Below are 23,411 nucleotides of genomic sequence, written 5' to 3' on the forward strand. Positions count from 1 at the left end.
AGAGGGGCGCGTTGGTGTCACACCACAGCCAGCATCGCTGAATACCTATTCATCAGTTTCTCATCTGAGCAACGTAACCGAGCGGCACGGATATCACCCCCATTCTGTGGATGAGCAAATGTCAGCTCAGGAAGGTAAAATCACTTGAGGAGGGTCAAACTGGGAGATAAGCCGCCTGCTGGCTTTCTGCCCGGCTGGGGTGTCTTTCCCAAAGCTGGCTGTACAATCTCAAGGAAGTACTTCTACTTGGCCCAAGTCAGCAGTTTGAACCTTAGAATTTTGTTCCACATTTATTTTTTAATGTGTTTCTTTTTTTTATTTTTGAGAGACAGAGAGAGAGGGAGAGAGCACAAGTGAGGGAGGGCCAGAGAGACAGAAGGAGAAGGAATCCCAAGCAGGCTCCACACTGTCAGCTCAGAATCCGATGCAGGGCTCAGACCCAGGAACCGTGAGATCATGAGCTGAGCCAAAGCTGGATGTTCAACCCACTGAGCCATTCAGGCACCCCTTGTTCCATATTTTAAACTGCAGTTCCTTGGGTGCCTGACAGCTCAGAGCCAGGAGCCTGCTTCTGATTCTGTGTCTCCCTCTCTTTCCATCCCTCTCATGTTCTCTGCTCAAAATTTAATTTTTTTTTTTTTACTAAATAAATAAATAAACTGCAGTTCCCAAAACTGAAAAAGGCAAAGAGATGACAGCCTAGGAACGACCCTGAGAAGACAGAGGAGCACAGGGACAGAGATGAATAGTGTGTAGACAGGGCTGCAGCAGGAGCACAGGAACAGAGGCGTGTAGACGTGTGTAGACAGGGCTGCAGCAAGGCAAGTATAACTGAAAGGATCTCCCTATACTCTTAGGAACTGTTGAGGCCTTCTCACAAAAACCTGCACTCATGGGCACCTGGGTGGCTCAGTTTCTTGAGGGTCCGACTCTTGATTTTGGCTCAGGTCATGATCCCAGGGTCATAGGACCCAGCCCTGTTTTGGGCGCTACACTGAGCGTGGAGCCTGCTTAAGATTCTCTCCCTCTGCGCCTCTCCCCAGCTCATGTGCACACTCTCTCTCTAAAATTAAAAATTAAAAAGGTGCCTGGGTGGCTCAGTCAGTAAGCAGCCAACTTCAGCTCAGGTGATGATCTCACAGTTCATGAGTTCGAGCCCCACGTCAGGCTCTGTGCTGATAGCTCAGAACCTGAAGCCTGCTTCAGATTCTGTGTCTTCTTCTCTCTCTGCCCTTTTCCTGCTCACACTCTGTCTCTCAAAAATAAATAAACAGGGGCGCCTGGGTGGCTCAGTTGGTTGAGCGTCCGGCTTCAGCTCAGGTCATGATCTCACGGTTCGTGGGTTCAAGCCCCGCATCGGGCTCTGTGCTGACAGCTCAGAGCCTGGAGCCTGCTTCCGCTTCTGTGTCTCCCTCTCTCTCTGACCCTCCCCTGCTCACACTGTCTCTGTCTCTCAAAAATAAATAAAAACACATAAAAAAACATAATAAATAAATAAACATTTTTTAAAACTTTTTAAATAAATAATAAAAATTAAATTACAATTTTTTTTAAAAAGCCTGCACACAGACGTTTATAGTAGCTTTATTCCTAATTGCCAAAACTTGGAAGCAGTCAAGATGCCCTTTAGGAGGTGAATGGATAAACACATGGCTCATCCAGACAATGAAATATAATTCAGCACTAAAAAGAAATGAGCTATCAAGCCATGAAAAGGCATGGAGGAAGCTTCAATGCAGAGTACTAAGTGAAAGAAGCTAGTGACATATGACTCTAGCCACATGACATTCTGGAAAAGGCTAAACTATAGACTAAAAAGTTCAGTGATTGCTAGGGGTGGTTTGTGAGGAGAAATGAATAGGCAAAGCACAGAGAATCTTTAGGGCAGTGAAAATACTCTGTATAATAAACCATAATGATATCATATCATTAAGTCCATGAATAAATCATAATGATATCATAACCATATTATATATTTGCCCAAACCCATGGAATGTACAATGCTAAGAGGAAGTCCTAACATAAACCGTGGACTTGGGGGTGATCATGATGTTCACTGTTGGTTAAAAAAAAATGTATCATTCTGGTGGATGACGTTGATAATGGGGGAGACTATGCATGTATGGAGGCAGTCTATATATGGAAATCTCTGTATCTCTCTTACAACATTGTTGTAAACCTAAAATTGCTCTAGAAGAAAAATAAACTCAAAAAATTATTGAGATCCTCCAATATTTATTGATATTTACCATATTTGAAATTATAACAGAAAAATATTTGAATATATATTAAATTATTTGAGAGTAAGAGTGTTGGGGCACCTGGGTGGCTCAGTCAGTTGAGCATCTAACTCCAGCTCAGGTCATGATCTCATGGATTATAGGTTCGAGCCCTTCATCAGGCTCTGTGCCTGGAGCCTGGTTCAGATTTTTGTCTTCCTCTCTCTCTCTGCCCCTCCCCTGCTTGCTCTCTCTCTCTCTCTCTCTCTCTCTCTCAAAAATAAATAAGCATTTAAAAATTTAAGAAAAAGTAATATATTAAACTCATTAAAATTTTAATGAAAACACTATATTTCCCAAACCCCCAAATATTTTAGTAATAAGAGGCAATTTTTTTTGCATTTTTAAAAATCCCTTTAATGGAAGGGATTCATAGAAGATAGCTGTATTCTCATATCTGCTTCTGCATTTAATCTGTTGGGATATTAGACTTAATGTAGTCTCTGGAAACCACCACTGAACATTGTGAGAAAATGAGAATGAAAGGCTAATAACATCTTAGTATTATTATAATATGTGTTTTATCTTTGAATCCCCTAAATGATCTTGGGTACCCCTGGACCACACTTTGAGAAGCATGACATACGGAGAAGCAGGGAAGGCGCTTCAGGACGCACTCACATTTCATCTTCCCTAAGTCCAACTCCTTCCAGTGCAGGAACCCCAGCTTCTTCTCCAAAGGCAAGGCACCTCCTTCCACCTCAGCCCAACTCATTCTTTTTTTTATTATTATTATTGTTTATTTTTGAGAGACAGAGAGTGTGAGCAGGGGAGGAGCAGAAAGAGTGAGACACAGAATCTGAAGCAGGCTCCAGGCTCTGAGCTGTCAGTACAGTGAGGACATGGGAGTGGAACTCACAAACTGTGAGATCATGACCTGAGCCAAAGTTGGAGTCTTATCGACTGGGCCAAGCAGGTGCCTCTTAGCCCAGCTCTTTTTTAAGAGAGAAGCTAAAGGTGGGTGGACTGAACACTGCCAACTAGCTAATCTTCCTTCACAACATACTGGCATTTTTATTAAGGGTTTCCTTCAGGTACAACTCTAGAGCGTGGTTCTAAGAATGGGCTTTTCAGACTGTGAATGGATGAGCTACCCAGCACAGGAGGAAGAGCCCACAATTGGACACACATGCTGAGTTCTGGTCCTGACTGCCTGTTATTGAGTTCTCTCCATGAGAACTTGAGCAGCACCAGCACCCCCCGGCCCCGTCCACTTCTCAGAGATGTCCTGGCATCAAATGACCTCGTGGACTTAAGCCCTCCTTAGAACCAAAGTACTGGGCCCCTGGGAGTCCGTCCCACCCCAGACGCTCAGATATGCCCTGTGCAGGGCGAGTCCATTCCCGTGCAAATAAAAGTCCCTCTCTTCCAGGCCGACGCCACCCAGAGCCTAAGCTGTCCTGCCCGGTTCCTGGGCACCCGGTCGGGGGCACTTGTTGCGTACACAGCAGCACGATGGCCCTGGGTGCCATCCACGCCCACCGCATTCCAGATTTTCTGCTTCTCCCACCACCCGGAGTGGGACATGAGGGGCGGGCATTCAAGCCACTGAGGTCTAGCAACCGCGCCGAACCTTCCAGCCGCCACTCAGCGGAGCACCGGGCCGCCTGCTGCGGATCCACCCCTTCACCCTGACTCTCCCCATACGAGGGAGCTCGGCAGGCGGAGGCCACCCTGCCTGCGGGCCCGTGAGGTCGGCAGCCGTCTGCGGTGCCCACACCTCTGGGGAGGAGAGCCCATCACCGGCACAGAGTAGGACGGTGACGCCTCGCCCTGGCTGGGCGCACGCCAGACGGTGCTCCCCGGGGGGCGCGCGGAGACCTAGGGGACACGGTCGGGGGGCCTGCGGCGGCACAGTACCTGTGGCGGAAGAGCGGGCTGCCTCCCAGGAGCCTGCGGAGCTCGTTCTTGAGGCTCCAGAACTCGCCGTCCAGGTAGCGGTGCAGGGACGAGTCCCCGAGCCCCAGGTCCGGAGCCGGCTCCATCGCGCCGCCCGGCCTCCGGCTTTGCAGCGGGCACGCCGGGGCGGCTTCCCTCCGCGCCTCCTCCGAGACGCCGGCACGTGCAGCCCGGCAGCGCACGCCCTCTTATCCGGGCCTCCCGGGGGCGGGCTCCTCCCGCCCCTTCTTCTTGTCCCCTCCCCCAGCCCCACCCCTTCCCAGCCGGCCTTCCCGGGACACTGCCCCCGGGGCACGAGGGACAGGCTGTTCAGGAAGTCAGGGCCCCTAAGGTGGTCTCCTCTCCCCCTCCCTGGGAAGCTCAAAGTCCACCGCCTTGCCCGGGGGCTTCAGTTTCTACCGCCTGTGCAGTCTACTCAATTGTCCCTCCAGTCTGCGCGCACCGGAAGCAGGTATTAGAACCCTAGAGAGGGAGTTGGTCAGGTGGACGTGGGCACCCGAGTCCCGGCTGCTCAGAGCGGGAGCATTTTCCTCAGCCGACCTTGCGTGCCAGCCTCTTTGCCTGGCTCCCACTGATCCAAGAGGGTCTGGTCCGCCTCTGGCCCCAACTCGGCTGCAGCTCGGCTCAAATCCCTGCCCCGCCCCCAAAATGGGGATTATAGTGACCTTTTTTTTTTTTTAACATTTATTTATTTTTGAGAGAGATCGTGAGCAGGGAGGGACGGAGAAAGAGAGAGGAACACACAGAATCGGAAGCAGGCTCCATGCTCTGAGCTGCCAGCACAAAGCCCGACGCTGGGCTTGAACCCACGAACATGAGATCATGACCTGAGCCACCCAGGCGCCCCATATAGTGACCTGTAATATGACTGTTATCTGGAGGAAGCCAGCCCGCAGCCCGTGCAGTCTAGAGCAGCTGGGAGATACAGACAGAGCAAGACAAGAACTGGAACACTAAACTCCTCTCCCAGGCCCCTCCTTTTGTTGTTGTGGGGCCGAGGAAAGGAGTTACAACCTAAGTGGCCATTTTTCATCGCTTTCGTCTGGATAAGGATGATCAATCATCTTATTTTTTATTCTGAGAGACACAGAGAGAGAGCACACGTGTGAGTCTGGAAGAAGCAGAGACAGAGAATCCTAAGCAGGCTCTAGGAGCGGAGTCCAACACGCTTAACCGCTTTACCGACTGAGCCACCCTGGCACCCCTATTCTTTTAAATGCAAAGGAAATGTTAGCTCTTCCCTTTCAAAAATCACTCTGCTGGGGAGGTAACTGCTACGGGGTGTGGTGTGGCAGTTAGGAAGCTGTCTGCTGTCATTAAGTGAGTGGAGGTCATCTCTATTAGCTTCCTGTGGCTGTGTGGCAGATTACCACACACTGAGCAGCTGAAGACAACACAAATGTATTTTCTTACAGTTCTGGAGGTCAGAAGTCTAAAATGGGTCTTACAGGACTGATCAAGGCCTTAGTGAAGCTTGACTCCTTCTGGAAGCTTCAGGGAAAGATCTCTTTCTTCATCTTTTCCAGCTTCTAGAAGCTACCTTCTTCATCCGTTGGGTCCTAGCCCCTTCCTTACTCTGTCTTCAAAGTGCATCACAAAAACCTCTGCTTCTATTGCTCATTCCCTTCTTCTGATTTGACTTTCTTGCCTCCCTCTTACAAGGACACTTGTGATTGAGCCCACCCAAATAATCAAATGAAGATAATCTCTATCTTAAAATCAGAAATTTAAGCACACTTGTAATATCCCTTTTCCCATGTGCAGTAGCATACAGGTTCTGGGGATTAGGACATGAACATCTTTTGTGGGCCTTTTTTTTAATTTAAAATTTTTTTAACATTTTATTTTATTTTTGAGAGAGAAAGAGAAACAGACAATAGACAGAGGACAAGCAGGGGAGGGGCAAAGAGAGAGGGAGACACAGAATCTGAAACAGGCTCCAGGCTCCGAGTTGTCAGCATGGAATCCAATGTAGGGCTTGAACTCACAAACTGTGAGATCATGACCTGAGCCAAAATCGGGTGCTTAACTGACTGACCCACCCAGGCACCCTATAATTTTTTAAGTTTATTTATTTATTTGAAGAGTTAGCGTGTGAGCAGGGGGGCGGGGGGGGGGGCAGAGAGAGAGGAAGAGAGAGAATCCCAAGCAGTCTCTGTGCTGTCATTGCAGAGCTCCATGCAAGGCTCCATCCCACAAACCGAGAGATCATGGCCTGAGCCAAGATCAAGAGATGGACCCTTAACCGACTGAGTCACCCAGGTGTCCCTGGCGGGGCTTTATTCTGTCTGACACAGCATCTGTGCAGTCCCAAGTGACAATAGCCCAGCAAATGTGATGAAGGAGGGCATTGTTTTCTCATGTAACAGAAGGTCTGGAGGTAGGAGAGGGCCAAGGGCTAGTTCAGGCACCATGTTTTCTTTCCATCTTTCTGTTCTACTATCCTTTTTCAGTGTGTTACCTTTATCTTTTTTTTTTCTTTTCCACGTATCTCCTCTCAGTCGTAAGATGGATATAGCAGCTCCAAGCAACACACGGTGCCAAGCAGAAGTTTGGGGGAGGAGGGTTCCTTTTATATCAGTCAGGATAGGATAGTAGTAAGAAACAACCCCCAAACCATTCCAGGGATGCAGTGGTCACAAACTATCCACAAACTTCAGGGTTTATTTCGCCCCCATGCCACATGAGGGTTCTGTTCCATGTTCTCTCATTGCAGATCCCAGCAGATACAATAACCACCATGGTGTGGCCACACAGGCTCTTAAAGCTTCCAGCTGTTAAGGACGTGTAACTTGCACTCACAATCCATTGGCCAATTCGGTTCATTCTAACTGTATAGGAGAAAGAAGTACCATTCTGGCCATGCTCAGAGAGCCAACACCCAAAATAATCTGCAAGCAGCACTAATTATTAAATCTACCCTTTTTGCCCACCAGGGACTACTAAATCTAGCCAAATGTTTGCTCACTCTTCCTTCCACAGGCAAAATATACTCTCCACTCCTTAAAGGAGGCAACCACATTCCCATTCTGTCATAACATCAAGTTCAAGGCCAGTGAGGGATGCACAGTGGCTCTCCATCAAGTCAGGGTGTGGTTCCTCTTGATTCAGAGATACAAGCTAAAAACATGTTACTAAGTGCATGTAGATTCAGTGAGGGGGGGGGAAAAACCTTTGTGGTTTGTTTGTTTTGGCTTAGTGTTGTAAGCCACTAAGATTTTTTTTGGAGCATTACTTATTACCCAACTACAACCTAGTCTATCCTCAAAGCTACTGGAAGAATGTTGCTGCTGAAATTAAAACAAATATATACATATATGTGTGTGTGTGTATATATATATATATATATATATATATACATATGTATGTACACACACACACACGCACACACACACACACACACACACACACTGACTTAGGGACTGGGAGGGTCAGTGAGGATGCTGTTAACCAAAGCTGAACAGAAGGAAGTTCATGTCACACACAAAGTGGCAAACATTCGATAAAACTGTGCCCAACAGACAAGATAGCCAACGACCTCATTGCTCCAGGAGGAGAAGATGCTAAAAAGACAATGTTAGCATTGCACACTGGCTGCTGCTGGCTGTGTTTGACAAGCTATAATAAGAAAGAGATGAACTCAGAAAGAACTGAGCAGTTTGCACGCAGAGATGAGAGGGAATAGAGAGTCCACAAATCCAAGGACGTTCAGAGTTAGAGGAGACAACAGCTCTCCAAGTCCTATCAGTAAAAGATACCACAGAAGTGTTTTGAGCAACAAAAGCCAATTGAAACTCAGAAAACTCTAGTTCAACCCTTTTGCCCCTTGTGGCAAGAGTCTGCCCTATACCCCTGTTAAGACCTCTGGGTGGATTTTGGGGGTTCCCAGCAAGTCCCCTGTCACTCTGGGACCTGCTGGACCAATCAGCCCCCTTCTGAAGAGTTGCTAGCATGGCATCAGAGTACAAGAGTAGGTCAAATTGCCCATGGGCTTGACAAGGTGCCCAGAAGTGATGAGCACCAGTCTGTTCACAGGGCGCACCTGCTCCAGCGGACAGAAGAGTAACCCTCCCAGGTGCCCAGAGTGGGGAGAATCAACAGTACTTGCCAACCAGCCCTAAGGAATCTTTCAAGGAAACTGAATCTGGGAAGGAATTTTGCAGGGAAGGTTGTCAAAGAAATGACCCTGTAGAATTGCCCTTAGGTCTCCGGGCCTTAACTGGGCCCTATGCCCACTGTATCAAGTTTCTGATGGCTGCCTTAACAAATTATCATGAACTGGGTGGCTGAAAACAGCAGATGTTTTTTCTTATTCTTTCATGGTCCTGGAAGCCAGTAGTTAGAAACCAAGGTGTCAGCAATGTGCCTTGTTCCTTCCAAAGACTCCAGGAAAGAATACTTCCTTGCCTCTTGCTAGATTCTAGTGGCTCCTGGCAGTCAGTTCTTAGTGTGCCTTGGCTTATAGCTGCCTCCACAGTCATATGACCTTCTTCCCCGAGCCTTCAAATCTCCCTCTTCTTATTAAGGACACGAGTTAGGGCCTACCCTAATCCAGTATGACCTCATCTTCCCTTGACTACATCTGCAAAGACCCTATTTCCAAATAAGGTCACATTCTGAGGTTCCAGGTGGACATAAACTTTTGAGGAACACTATTGAACCCAGCATACCCATCCAAAACCAATCACTAAAATCATGATAAAGCAATGGGAGGAAATGACCACTATTGGCTCAAAGAACTCTTTGGCACATTGGCTGCATGTTAGAGTAAACTTGGGTTTTTAAAAATTGCTCAGTAGTGCACACACACTAAATAAATAAATCCAATTTCTAGAGGTAAAGCCTAGGCATCTGTATTTTTAAAACCCTGCCCCAAAGGTGATTCTAATGGGGGGCCCTTGGCTTATACTGGTGGTTCACAGCCTTGCTGCATAGCAGACTGTTACATGATTAGCACAACTGGGGAAAATTATACAAGGTGGACTAAGTATTATTGCATCATGGTTAATTTCCTGATTTTGCTAATTGTACTATAGATATATAAGTGAATGGTTTTTTTTAATGTTTATTTCTTGAGAAAGAGAGAGACACAGAGCATGAGTGAAGAAGGGGCAGAGAGAGAAGGAGACACACAATCCAAAGCAGGCTCTAGGCTCTGAGCTGCTCCAAGCTGTCAGCACAGAGCCTGACGTGGGGCTTGAACCCACGTACCTGATCATGACCTTAGCCGAAGTCAGACATTTAACTGACTGAGCCACCCAGGCGCCCTGTGAATGCTCTTGTTTTTAAGCATCCAAATTTGGGGCACCTGAGAGACTCAGTTGGAGAGAGGAAGACATAAAATGGGTCCTCCTGGAGTAATGCTAAGCAAAATGTCAGAGAAAGACAAATAGTATATGATCTCACTCATGTGTGGAATTTAAGAAACACATGAGCAAAGGAAAAAACGAGAGAGAGAAACCAAAAAACAGACTTAACTATAGAGAACAAAGTGATGGTTTCCAGAGAGGAGGTGGGCATGGGGTTGGGGGAAATAGGGGATGGGGATTAAAGAGCACATCAGGATGAAAAAAAGATGGGGCCTCCTCACACTGTCTAGATGAACCAGGACTTTCTCAATTATAAGTAATAAAACCCAGTTTGAACTCTTTTCAGCAAAATGGAAATGCACTGGTCACAAAATTTAAGGAAGGCTTGGACATCCTAACTGGGGAAGGGCAGGAGTGTGGCTGGTATCAGAAGCAGCTGGGCCCAGCGACTCCAAGTCCCCCAGTGCCCCTTCTCCTCCCTCCTCTCCCTTCTCCACTCCCCCTCCACAGCAGCCCACTGATCAGGGCAGCTCTGAGTCCTTTATCCGGAAGAAGAAGGCTGGGGCAAGAGCCAGGGTCCCCACAGCTGGGCCTTGGAGGGAAATGAAGGAACTCAGCAGCGCAGTCCTCTCAGAACGATGCACTGGTCCAGTGGACTGGGGATGGCATCTGGGGTTGTGTCCAGGGGCTCCCCTCCAGCCCTAGTCTCTCCATGTAAGAGAGAGACCATACACAGCTGCTGGCTGCACTTTGCGCTGCCCCTAGACCCTTGGCCCTTGAGAGGTGGGCCCTCAGCTAGAACATTTAAAGAACATGCCCACATGCAATGGATCCTTGGATCTTGACACCGCCATGTTTTCTTTAGCTTCTTCTACAGAGGAGTGACTGTAACGTCAGCCAACTTGCCCAAGGGCATGCTGCTCTCCACGGCAGAGGACCCAGGGCTCATAGACATACCCTGTACCACACTACTCTGACAGGACTCACCCAGGAGCCTTGGGGAACTTTATGGATGCTGCTTTTATGGACACCTGGGGCAAATACTTTACAATCCAGGGCTCAGGGTTCAGTGGGGAGGCACAGACTGTTCTCAGGGGACTTCAGTTTGTTTTGTAGAAATCATGGAACCGTAAAGTGTCAGCACTGGGCGGCACTCTTTTTAGATGAGAACACTGCAGGGCATGGCTTCTAATGGCCTAGTCTGGCCATTTTGCTAAGGTCTGAGGAGAGAAATGAGGCAATTTGGGAAGCGGATTTATAGAGTCCCCCATGCTGCCAAGTACTCTCCAGTCTGAGGACTTCCGGAAGTCCAGTAACGGTAATGGCTCAGATTTACCTGGCCCTTGCCTCACCTGCCTCTGCAGAACCTTGATTCCTTGATAAGCTCCTCCCTCCTATGTTGCCTATGTTCTGGGAGCCTTGAGGAGTCCTCTTGTTCTCCCGACCAGGAGCAGCTGTGCTGTCTCCCCCACAGGACACTCTCTGACCCCACATGGAGCCCCAGAGTGGTGTGTGGAAAAGGGAGCCAGGAGACATGGCTTCCCTTTATGTCGTCACTTTGTGAACAGGGCCCTCAAGCATAGCCTGCAATGGGGGAACTGGCAGCTTTTACTTACTGCTTCTCTTCCTTCAGGAGCTAGACATATGTTCAGGAGCCGGGAAGAGACAGGTTCCAAAAACAGCCACCACACTGTCCTCAGATCCATGGCTTCATTACAGGCTCACCTCTGATGAGCCTGCCTCCTTTTTCCCCTAGGATAAAGTCTGCAAACAGATGCAATGGGCTTACTGGAGGCTTCACCACCTTGCCAGGCCCAGAGGCGCATGCTGGGAATGCCCATGGCAGGCAATCTGACATCAGGGGCTCTGGGCTTGGTTCCCATGGATCCTCACTTTTGGAAGCCATTGAGCTGTGTACTGTCATGGCGCCTTTCCCTGGCTCCTCAGAGCAAGACCGGCCAGTTTGGAGGCCAACTGGATTTGTCATATCCCTCCTCCAAGAGACAAACTCCTGGTTCAAGGCAGAGAGAGCTTCCCTCTGTGAAGTCCGTGGATCCCCACTCTGACGATCTACTCTGTATGTTGCCAAGAAAGGGAATGCCAGATGCACTACTGATTAGAAAGCAAGTGAGGAACAATGTGTAAAACCTGCCATCTTTTGTATAATAGGAGGAATGTGTATGTTGTACATTTATATTTTCAAAAAGAAGGATAAACCGAAAGCTAATAAGATGTTGTAGCTGTTGCCTGTAGGAGGAGGGAGGGAATGGGGATGGAGGGTAAACCTCACTGAATACACCTTGTTTCATCATTTTGGCTTTGGAACTTGGTAAATTTTTACATAACCTGAAAATATTAAATCTGGGGGTGCTTGGGTGGCTCAGTCAGTTAAATGTCCAACTCTTGATTTTGGCTCAGGTCATGATCTCATGGTCAATGAGATAGAGTCCTACATCGGGCTCTGCACTGACAGCATGGAGCCTGCTTTGAATCTCTCTCTCTCCTCTCTCTCTGCCTGTCCTCCACTCCCATGCTCTCTCTTTCTCTCTCAATATAAATAAATAAACATTAAAAAAATTAAATCTAACACGGAAAAAACAGTCTCTAAAAATCAAAAAGCAAACTGGAACAAATGTATGCAATTCCATTGTGGCATAACCACAAGAGAAAAATCACTTCAGTTAACCTTAAATTAATTACTTTGACTGTATAGCCCACTAGGAATATAGCCCAATAAAGGCAAAAGAACTACAGTTTATCCTTGAGCTACACAGAGTTTAGTGAGGTAGTGCATCAACATGCAAAAACAAAGGGACTGCAAAGATATGAGGGAACAAGATGACAGTACAAGTGTGACAGTAGGAACAGCGACCTCAACGTAGCAGGTCAGGCAGAAAGCCCTATGTGATAGTAATACAACTTAGGTAAATGCTGCAAAGGCTGAGTAGCCACTTCAAGTTACTGTGTGTCTAGTAACATTACCTTTCTCCGTAGACCAGGCATTATCAATTCAGGGAGATTACATCTACTAACCCAAACCTAACGTTCAAAGTCTCATGTTCTGGGGCACCTGGGTGGCTCAGTCGGTTAAGCATCCGACTTCGGCTTCAATCATGATCTCCTGGTTTGTGGGTTCAAGCCCCACATCGGACTCTGTGCTGACAGCTAGCTCAGAGCCTGGAGCCTGCTTCAGATTCTGTGTCTCCCTCTCTCTCTGACCCTCCCCTGCTCACACTCTCTGTCTCTCAAAAATAAATAAAAAAACATTTAAAAAAACAAAAAAAACCCAGTTGTCAGTTTTTTGTAACTATTCTAATTATATATCTCCAATCTTATATGATGTTTCAGCCACACATCTAATGCCCCTACTCTAAATTGCTCTAGATTCCCAGGGGAAGGAAGATATGGGTGTATCTGTGATATATGCATATGTCAAAGAGGCAAAACCTGGAGAAAAATAATCATTTTTCTTTTTTAAACAGAGCACTAACTTTGATATCATGTGACAAGTCAAGAGAGTTCAGGAATTAAGTGGAAAACTTTATGAGGTTATAGGATAGCAGAAGTAGGAGAAACATGAAGACAAGGAAGCAGATTTTTCATTTTACAGATCAGGAAACTAAGAGCCAGATTAAGAATGTGAATCATTTTCCCATTTGCTGCTCCTCGGGAAAGTTGAGGTTGGAGCTCATCCTGTGATGATGTGGCCTGGTGTCCTTCCTTCAGTAAGTTTGGAGATTATGATATTAAAACAAAAAGTCACTGGAAATCCAAATCCAAATACTTTACCTATTGGCCTTCCTAAAATTTTAGAGATTCTATTAGTCAATTTACATGGTAATTAAATATTGAAATTATCAGAGTTTTAAAGAAAGAGAGAGTTGTGACTATACATTTCTACCCCTGAAGTGGGAAATGTGTACTTTATACATATCCAACTGCTGCTCCCAAAAGGCCCAATTACTATCATGATCAAGTACAAACTCCTTAATCTAGCATTCAAGATTTAATATCAAATTATCTAACTAATCTTTCAAAAGGAATCTCCACTATTAATAAATAGGAATCCTCAAGGGTGATCCTTTAGTGACCCTGGTCTACACCAAAAATGACCAGCTCCAGGATCTCCCCTAGTCCTGCCTCCTTTTGTCCCTCCTGCCCCTTTCCTTGGCTTTAGAGTTTGTCCCCACCTCACCCTCACCCCACCCCCAACTAGGCTGTGGACCACACCTGAGTTGGGGAAGAACCCCTGACCATGTAGCCTGTGCTCTCCGCTGACACCCTGGCCCTCCATGGCTAGGCTATGGCTAATATGGCAGTTCAGGGAGATTTGGGCAATTTGTGAGGCCCTCAGAGCTCTTGTTTATTCTTTGTAATAGAATCTCTCTGGGCAGATTGCCGCTGTGGCAGACAAAAGTCTAACCTAATAAAAACCCTAAACCTTGTGTGCAGGTGTCATGAGAAACTTCCAAAGTCACTTATTTAAAAAATACTACTATAATGAAGGAGAGATCCACCTCTCTTCAAGGCCCAATTCAAGCCCTACCTTCCCTATGAAGTTTATGAGACAGGTCCATTTCCCCTCCCTCCTCTGAATCCCCTAGCAGATAATCTGAACCCTAATATGGCACTTAATTCATGTGTAAGCCACCTATAAATGGTTTTCTACGACTGTGTCTTCATCTCCCAAAGCCACTAGTTTCCTTAAGGATCTGTTTGGGTTAGACAAGGTTGCAACTGGTAATCCAATGGCACCTGATATGTGATGACTGCTCAATCAACATTTCCTAATGGATGACTGAGCCACTATCAGACCCAGTTGAAAAGCTGAATGAGCGCAACAATGCGTTAATTCCTGTTGATAGTTAGCAGAACCTAACATTGGTCTAAAGACCCTAGAGTGATCACCCTCTGCGTTTTAAGCACCGCAAATCGGATTCTTGTGTACATCCAAGTTGGATGGATGGAATTCTAGATGGAATTCTGGATGGTGAGAGCATCAGGATTTCCAAACGCTTTTTTTTTTTAAGGTATTTAACGGAAGGGCTCTAAGAAAGCAAACACCCACAGAGCTTCTGTAGAAGGAAGGTAATCGCCTGAATAGCTCTCTATATTTTACTTGCAATGTCAAGTGGCTTTTGAAGCAATCTGTAGAGGTAGAATGGGAAGTACTATGCATCAGCATATTATGTATTTCTTCTTAGACATCTGGACTCCTTTACAAAGAGGTCTCTTTATTTAGAATTCCCGAGAACTTGAGTCCTTGGAGCTCCTATTTCCCCAGAAGATGTTGAAAGTTTCCTGGTTGGCATTCTATAATCTATCCAAACTCTTCCGTTCTTACTATAATTACCATTTGGATGTAGTAACAGCTCGCAGAACCTAGCCCTCCCACGCTCTGGGGCACCAGAGCGCGGCTGACTTTCAGATCAGTTAAATCAAACCCAGAGGTCTCCCAGGGTACTAACCCATCATCTTCATATGCCATATATAATCTAGAAAAACACAGCCCTGAAGCGCCTACCGACGTGCCCTCACATTGCAGTTTCCTGAGCCAAAAATCTTAGGGCTGCGCGGCACCACAAAACCCTAGCACACTCAGCCGGCTCAGAGCTGTCGGTTCAACCCGGAAGAGCGGGGAAGTGGAAGGAACTAAAAACAAGCGGGTGGGAGGCGGGACAACGGTCTCCGGGCAAAGGCCCCGGCGATTGGCCATCCCGTCTGGAGCCCAGACCAATGGCCAGGCGTCTTGCAAACGCTTGCGGCGCCGAGTGCGGCTGCGCGGGAGATTCAAATCGTCGGCGGTTCCTCTCTGGAGGCGCTGTCGGCCTGCTGCTGGTCCGCGTCCTCTCGCCATGGATAGCCCCGAAAATGTCTTTCAGTAAGTGTTGGTCTGGTGCGATGGGGGCGAGGCGGGGCGCAGTCCCCGGCTGCGGGCCGAAGAGGGGGCTGCGGTACCTAGGACTCGGGGTCTTCAGGGTCCTCTGTCCCGTAGGCCACAGTCCTGCCTCCTTTTGCCCCTCCCGCCCCTTTCCTGGACTGTGGTTTGTCACCTCCCCGCCCTCACTCCAACGCAGCTAGGCTCTGGGCCACTCGTGGTCGTGGAAAGGACCCGGACGGTGTAGCTGGAGCTGAACGCAGAGACCACGATCCCTGTCCTCCGGCTGGGGCCACGGTGGCACTTTGAGGGGGGATTTGGCCAGCTCGTGAGGCCCTCGGAGCTCTAGGGAGCTCTAGGTGACTCTTCGTAAGGAAGTCGCTCTGGGTAGATGGCCGCCGTAGGAGAAAAACGTCTAACACAACGAAAACCCTAAGCCTTGGGTGTAGGTTTCAGGAGAAACTTTTAAAGCCACTTAATTTAAAACATTCTACTCCAGTAGGGGGAGAACTTAAAATAGCTCTTACCCATAATCCCAAAATCAATTTGAAAAAAGAATCTTTGAGTAACGTTACTTTAAGGGGGGTAAAAAAAAAAAAAAGAGAGCTATGCTTGTTGTCATTTATGTCAACCTATTAACAATTTTTTTTTAATTCCTGCACCTTTGCTTTATGACTTTAGGTGATTTATCTAGATTGTTTTGAAAGCATTTTAAAACAGTTCAGTCATATGTGACAGGAAGTAAAACTGATTAGTTATATCAGCACCAGGATAATTTACCCTCTCTGGGATCAGAAGACCTAGATTATTAATTAAAACCTGAACAGAAACCTTTTTTTTTAATACCCACTTTATTGAGAGAGAGCACACCCTGTGAGCTGGGGAAGGGGAAGAGGGAGGCAGACTTAGGATCTGAAGCAGGCTCTGTGCTGACAGCAAAGAGCCCCCTGGGGGGCTCGAACCAAGAACTGCAAGATCGTGACCTGAGCTGAAGTCAGATGCTTAACCGACTGAGCCACCCAGGTGACCCAGAACAGAGATCTACTTTAAGATGTTGTCTTTAGCCTTCCATCTATTAGCCAGCAAACGATTTCACTTTTAGAAGCTTGTCTTCTTCATTTTAAAAGGGAAATCGGGTATTTGTGACCTTATTTTGACTACGTAAAGACCAATTTGCTCCAATAAACTGGATGTTTTTAGTATTAATTTACTGTGTATTATAGGCCATTTTACTAGGGAAATGTGATTGGTACTGGAATGTGAAATGTTTGGGGCAGGCTATTATTAACATATATGGGAGAAATGTCCTCACCTATGAGGCAAGTGAAGGAGATTAAAATTTAGAAGTAAATTTTAACTTTTAAAAATAAGTAGTTTTAAAAAAGATTTAGAGGAAATTGGGTGATTAACTAGTTGGTACCTAACCTTCTAATTTCTGTATAAGTCTAATTACATGAAATAGAAGTGGGGGTTTTGATTTTTTACTTTGCTTTTCTGTTTGGAGTATCATTGAAACTACTGTATTGTAAATGACGGAAAATAATTGCATATGTTAAGAAAATAAATTGTATAAATTTGAAAAAACAAAAAAAGATTTAGAGGGGTGCCTGGGTGGCTCAGTTGGTTAAGCATTCAACTCTTGACTACCGCTCAAGTCTTGATCTCACAGTTTAGTGGGTTCGGGCCCTGTGTCGGGCTGGGCATTGACAATGAGCAGCCTGCTTGGGATTCTCTTGTCTTCTCTCTCTGCCCCTTCCCCACTTGAGCTGTCTCTTTCTCAAAATAAATAAGTAAACTTAAAAAGATTTAGAAAAGTATTCACTGAGATGTGTTATATCTGTCTACACTCCCACCCCCATATGTAAGCATTTTCCTAGTTTAATTTTCAAATGCTTCTTGTTGCAGTTACATTTAAATTGTAATAATACGTTAGTATATCTGCATATGCATATGTGTATGTGGGTGGGTGTGTATGTATATGTGTGTACATTTTCTGTCTTTATTTCACATAAAATGTAGCAGAGCATATATACACTCCTTTTGTTTAACGATATGCTTGGAGGGGCGCCTGGGTGGCGCAGTCAGCTGAGTGTCTGTCTTCGGCTCAGGTCATGGTTTTGCTCAGTTGTTGGTTTCGGGCCCTGAATCAGGCTCTGTACTGACAGCGCAGAGCCTGGAACCTGCTTCAGATTCTGTGTCTCCCTCTCTCTCTGCCCCTCCCCTGCTCACACTCTGTTTCTCTCAAAATAAATAAACATTAAAAAACTTTAAAAAAAAAACCAATATTCTTAGAAATCTCTGTCAGTATACAGAGAGCTCTTTCTCAACCTATTTTACAATTGCATATTTAATCTATCATAATTGATCTAAAAAGTCCCCCATTGATGGATACTTGGGTCGTTATTGACAGTCTTTTGGTAAATAGCGGTGCAGTGAAAAGTCTTGTACGTGTGGCATCTCGCACATACACAGATGTATCTTTTTTCTAGATCCCCAGTAGTGGATTTGTTAGATCAAAAGTAAACCCGTCTGTAACTTTGGCAGCTATTACCAGATCCCTTGGCAGGGATGAAGAGTGCTCCCACCTGCAAGCAAGCCCCACTGCTTCATCTGTATGCAGTTGCACATTGTTTTAGTTTTGCCAATCTGGTAGGTGAGAAATTGTATCTGAGTGAAGTGACTTTCTTTCATGAGGGAGGTAGAGTTTTTCCCTGTGGAATGCCTTTTTTTTTTAATTGTTTTCCCCCCAATTTCTTTTTTTAAAATATAATTTATTGTCAAATTGGCTTCCACACAACACCCAGTGCTCATCCCAACAAGTGCCCTCCTAGGGGTGCCTGGGTGGCCCAGTTGATTGAGGGTCTGACTTCAGCTCAGGTCATGATCTCACGGTTGTCAGGCTGTGTGCTGACAACTCAGAACCTGGAGCCTGCTTCAGATTCTGTGTGTTCCTCTCTCTCTGCCCGTTCCGTGTTCATGCTCCGTCTCTCTCTCTCTCTCTCAAAAATAAATAAAATGTAAAAAAAAAAAGTTTTTTTTTTAAACAAGTGCCCTCCTCAATGCCCATCACTTTCTCTCCCTTCTCCCCTTCCCCCCATCCACCCTCAATTTGTTCTCTGGTTTCAAAAGTCTCTATGGTTTGTCTCCCTTCCTCTCTGTTTGTAACTATTTTCCCCTTCCCTTCCCCATGGTCTTTTGTTAAGTTTCTCAAGTTCCATATCTGAGTGAAAATATATATCTGTCCTTCTCTGACTGACTTATTTCACTCAGTGTAACACCCTCAAGTTCATCCACATTGCTACAAATGGCCAGAGTCCATTCTTTCTCATTGCCATGCAGTATTCCATTGAATATATAAACCACATCTTCTTGATCCATTTGTCAGTTGATGGACATTTAGGCTCTTTCCATGATTTGGCTCTTATTGAAAGTGCTGCTATGAACATTGGGGTACATGTGCTCCTATGCATCAACACTTCTGTATCCCTTGGGTAAAGTCCTAGCAGTGCTATTGCTGGGTCATAGGGGAGTTCTATTGTTAATTTTTTGAGGAACCTCCACACTGTTTTCCAGAGCGGCTGCACCAAAAGTTTGCATTCCCAGCAGTAGTGCAAGAGGGTTCCTGTTTCTCCACATCCTCGCCAGCATCTATAGTCTCCTGATTTGTTCATTTTAGTCACTCTGACCTGTAACCATTGTGAGGTGGTATCTCAGTGTGGTTTTGATTTGTATTTTCCTGATGATGAGTGACGCTAAGCATCGTTTCATGTGCCTGTTGGCCTTCTTCCCCCTCTCCCCCCAATTTCTAGAAGCTCTGTTTTGTTATCCCAGTTTATCATTTCTTTTTTGATTCCATATGTTTTATTTGACATGTAGAAACTTTTTATTTATATACAATTTACTTTATCTAGCTTCTAGATTTTGTGGCTTCTAGATTTTGAGTCCTAAGAAACATTGATTTCATGCGTATACTGAGATGACAGCTTGAAGAAAGTATTGCTTCCAAATCCTTTTTGGCAAAACTCGTGTAATTTCTCCAATAGAAATCCTGGAACTCTTTCTTAGCTTGACTCTCTCTCACACCAGCAAGTCTCATTGTTTCTTTCTCCCAAACACCCCAAATCCCAACTGGCACTGTTCCCACCCCAGTCCAGCTCACCACCCACTGGGACTGCAGTAGTTCCCTAACTGGCTTCCCACTTCTGTGCCCATTCTGCCCCTCTTTGGCTTGGATGGGCAGAATGGACATTTTTAGATGCAAATTACATTTTGTCACCCCACCCTTCGAGCTCAGCACTCTTAGATACCTGCCTGGCTGACTCTGTGGCTCTCTGATCTAGAGTCATTCTCTCAGAGAATGGCCTTCCCTGACCACTCTAAACATTCTAACTCTTGTCACACTCTTACCTCATGTCCCATTTTGTTTGGTTTTGGTTTTTTTCCCCTAAGTGCTTAATGTTACCTGACTTTACTGTAGGTGTTTGTTTACCCCCCCCCCCGCAGCACCTAAGTGCCCTTAGAGAACATTGCTTTGCCCGGCTGATTTTTTTTTTAAGCTGCGGTTGGATATGCGGAAGAGCAGCAAGTAGAGTTCTCTGGGAGATGTAGTCGCTGGTTTATGAACGTTGCCATTACGAGTTCTTCCTCAGGGATTCTGTGTTGTGTTGAGGCCCAGAAAGCATACTGTTTCTGGGAACCTGACTGGTCGTACCCTATACTCCTACAGCCACCACAAGCCCCCTACAGGTCTCCTTCTAGAAGAGTCTCTGCCGGGCTCCTGGGCAGCAGGAAGAGGGGTCCCACCATTAGAGGAATAGCCAACTTCTGGACACTGCCTTTCATGATGGTGGTGACATTAGGCATCTGCAACAGGAGAAGGAGACTTAGGGCCTAAGGCTAGAGTCTGGGACCCTCTTCCAGCCTTTTCTTTCACAAGGGCTAACTTCAGGGGCTTGGGTTTTGCTTTCTGGAAAAACACTGCATCTGAGTTTTGTGGATAATCTTTTAACTTTTAATACCGCATTTGAACTGATATTTCAGATTTCAACTTTAAGGTTTGTAAATGATACATATAAAAATATCTTTTGCTTTTAGGAATTATGCCTAATAAGTCATGTGCATATTTTTCTCTGTTCTAGAATGTTTGAAGCCCATATGCAGAGCTACAAGGGGGATGACCCACTTGGTGAATGGGAAAGGTTAGCATTTCATTTATTTTTTTCCTTTGAACAAACTATGGTGGGGCCCCCAGGCGGCTCAATTGATTGAGCAACTGACTATTAATTTTGGGCTCAGGTCATGAGCCCAGGGTTGTGGGATTGATTGAGCCCCATGTCCGCCTCTGCTGAGCACAGAGCTTGCTTAAAGATTCCCTCTTTCTCTGGGGCACCTGAGCAACGCAGTCGGTTAAGCATCCGACTCTTGATTTTGGCCCAAGTCATGATCTCATAGTTGTGAGATGGAATCCCTCATGGGGCTCCGTGCTGGGTGTGGAGCCTGCTTGAGATATATTCTCTCTCTCTCTCTCTCTCTCTCTCTCTCTCTCTCTCTCTCTCAAAAAAAAAAAAATCCCCTTCCCCAGTTTATGCTCTCTCCTTCTCTCCAACAAGCTATATGCTGTTTAATTACTATTACCCATGTTTTTCTAGTTACATGCAATGGGTAGAAGAGAATTTTCCTGAGAATAAGGACTACTTGACAACTTTATTAGAACATTTAATGAAAGAATTTTTAGATAAGAAGAAATACCACAATGATCCAAGATTCATCAATTATTGTTTAAAATTTGTAAGTATACTTTTAGATGTATAATCAAATCTGTAATCATATTGTATTTTTGTTTTTTCCCCAGATTTTAAGATCATTTTGGACTGTCTTATTTTAATTCCTCTGCTTCCAATCATAAATTTTTAAAAGTTGTATGGTCAGAGACCTGTATTTTAGAATATTTTGGCTTTTGTATTGTGGAGTCAGCCATTTAATTTTAAAACCTTCCTCTGTCTTTTAAGCCAGTAAGATACAAATGAGATACAAACCACTTAATTAAAAGGTTTGTTGGATAAGAGGTGTGTTTGGGGATGGAAGGATAAGCAGGCACTGCCAGGTACTCAGAGGGTTCATGGGAGTAAATTAAATTCATTGTGAATAATTAAAATATTAACTCTTAGGAACTAAATTTAGTACTGCCTCAGGAACGGGCTGCCTCAGGTTAGGCTTTCAAAGGTTGTGTCTTTACAGTCTTCAAATAAAGGCTTTGGGAGCACAAGTTCTAGTAATCATGATGGATAGAGTTCAGATGGATTTGTTCACCAAATTACAAGATACTAGGATTAGAGGCACCCTGTGGCACTTGGGCAAGCTCGGATTAAGACAACTACAATACATCATGCGTCCTTATGGAACCCAGTATCCTGGAAAATAGTGTGGGTAAGGAAAGGAATGAGCTTAATTTTTAGGTTTGCTGTCAGAGGCTATACAAGCCTGCCCTACACAGTGTATCCTGAAGCCTCCATGGGGAGCAAACATTGGGGGCGCCTGGGTAGCTCAAGTGGTTAAGGATCTGACTTCGGCTCAGGCCATGATCTCACGGTTCTTGAGTTCGAGCCCCACGTCAGGCTCTGTGCTGACAGCCTGGAGCCTGCTTTGGATTCTGTGTCTCCCTCTCTCTCTGCCCCTCGCCTACTCCTATTTTGCCTCTCTCAAAAATGAATAAACATTAAAAAAAAAGAAAGAACGAACATTGAAGGGAGCGGGGCTCTGAGCCAGACTTAGACTGTCAGTTCCTTTGCTCTTATATCTGTTTGCTTTGGGTTTCGGCAGGCTGAGTACAACAGTGATCTTCATCAGTTTTTTGAGTTTCTGTACAACCATGGGATCGGGACCCTGTCATCGCCTCTGTACGTAGCCTGGGCCAGGCATCTGGAAGACCAGGGAGAGCTGCAGCATGCCGGCGCTGTTCTCCGGAGAGGACTTCAAAACCAGGCCGAGCCAAGAGAGCAGCTGCAACAACATTACAGGTAGTTTGAAAATAAAATCACAGTATTCCCTACTTTGAAGTGTCATGTTTGCTCCTAAAAATTTTTACTGCTATTTATACAGAGAAATCTTTCTCAGTGTGAAAATGTATATAATACACAATAGTATAAAGGAAAGGAAATTGCCCAGAAATGTTACTGCCAATGTTTTGGTGTGTTACCTTCCAGTATCTTTTCCTGTTCCTGTGTGCGTGTCCTTGTATTTGTATATTTTAACAGTAAATCATACTGTTAATGTCTCTGCTGGCCTTGATACTGCCCTTAAGAAATTATGAACTTTTATACTACTTATGAAGCAGTTGTGAAACCTGTCCCAGAGTTATGTCATAATTTGAGTGTTCTCCAAATGAGCATTGAAGGTGTTTTCAACATTTTGATTTTTATAAAGAACAACATAATGAATATCTTAATAACTATTTTTCACTTTTTTTTCTGTGATTAAATATACCTCATTAGGAAATGTTGTAAATAGCAGAAGAAACCTGGCATTTTACTTGACATGCTTTTTTCTGCTCATTCTAAGATTTACAGGCATGCTTTACATACATCTGCAGCTTTGTGTCAAGGCCTTTTTCCTTTTTCGTGGTGTTAGCTCCCGGTAGATTTCCTATTTTTATCTCTTTTCTTCTGACAGATTCTCAGAATTGAAACTCTATAGTCAGAGGGTATATGAAGCATTTCTAAGGTTTGTGGTAAATATAAGCGCAGTCCCTGCTCAGAGGGTTAAACCAGCTGGCCCCCGCCAGCAGCATCTGAGATCACTTACCTCCCTGTGGCCCTCGCCAGATTTCATGTATTCACTGTTTTCAACTTTGCTACAGCGTCCGTATTCTTTTTAAACTTTATAGAGAGGATTTTCAAGCATGCATTAAAAAAAGAAGAGATAATGAACCTCCCATTTACCTGTCACGTACTTTTAATAATTATTAACATTTGATCATGTTTTTTCTATGCTGAAGAATTTAAAGCAAATCCAAGACAGCAAAATATTTTATCCCAAATATATAAACAT

The 23,411-nt window shown here is 45.3% G+C and overlaps 2 protein-coding genes across 7 annotated transcripts in view; one reads left to right on the forward strand and one right to left on the reverse strand.

Annotated features, from left to right (window-relative positions):
• Positions 1–4,322, reverse strand: part of ACOXL (acyl-CoA oxidase like) — a 327,931-nt gene extending 323,609 nt beyond the window's left edge. For all 6 annotated transcript variants that reach the window (XM_029937830.1, XM_029937833.1, XM_029937835.1 and 3 more), the window contains exon 1: positions 4,140–4,322. In XM_029937830.1, the coding sequence (XP_029793690.1) occupies positions 4,140–4,264 (125 nt within the window). In that variant the 5' untranslated portion in view covers positions 4,265–4,322. The remainder of the gene's footprint in view (positions 1–4,139) is intronic.
• A 10,970-nt stretch (positions 4,323–15,292) lies between these two features.
• BUB1 (BUB1 mitotic checkpoint serine/threonine kinase) overlaps positions 15,293–23,411 on the forward strand; it is a 44,544-nt gene continuing 36,425 nt past the window's right edge. The window contains exons 1-4 of the mRNA XM_029936306.1: positions 15,293–15,368; positions 20,504–20,563; positions 21,014–21,152; positions 22,185–22,381. Of these exons, the coding sequence (XP_029792166.1) occupies positions 15,343–15,368; positions 20,504–20,563; positions 21,014–21,152; positions 22,185–22,381 (422 nt within the window). The 5' untranslated portion in view covers positions 15,293–15,342. The remainder of the gene's footprint in view (positions 15,369–20,503; positions 20,564–21,013; positions 21,153–22,184; positions 22,382–23,411) is intronic.

The sequence above is a fragment of the Suricata suricatta genome, chromosome 4 (assembly GCF_006229205.1).
Source record: "Suricata suricatta isolate VVHF042 chromosome 4, meerkat_22Aug2017_6uvM2_HiC, whole genome shotgun sequence".
NCBI classification, from domain to species: Eukaryota; Metazoa; Chordata; class Mammalia; order Carnivora; family Herpestidae; genus Suricata; species Suricata suricatta.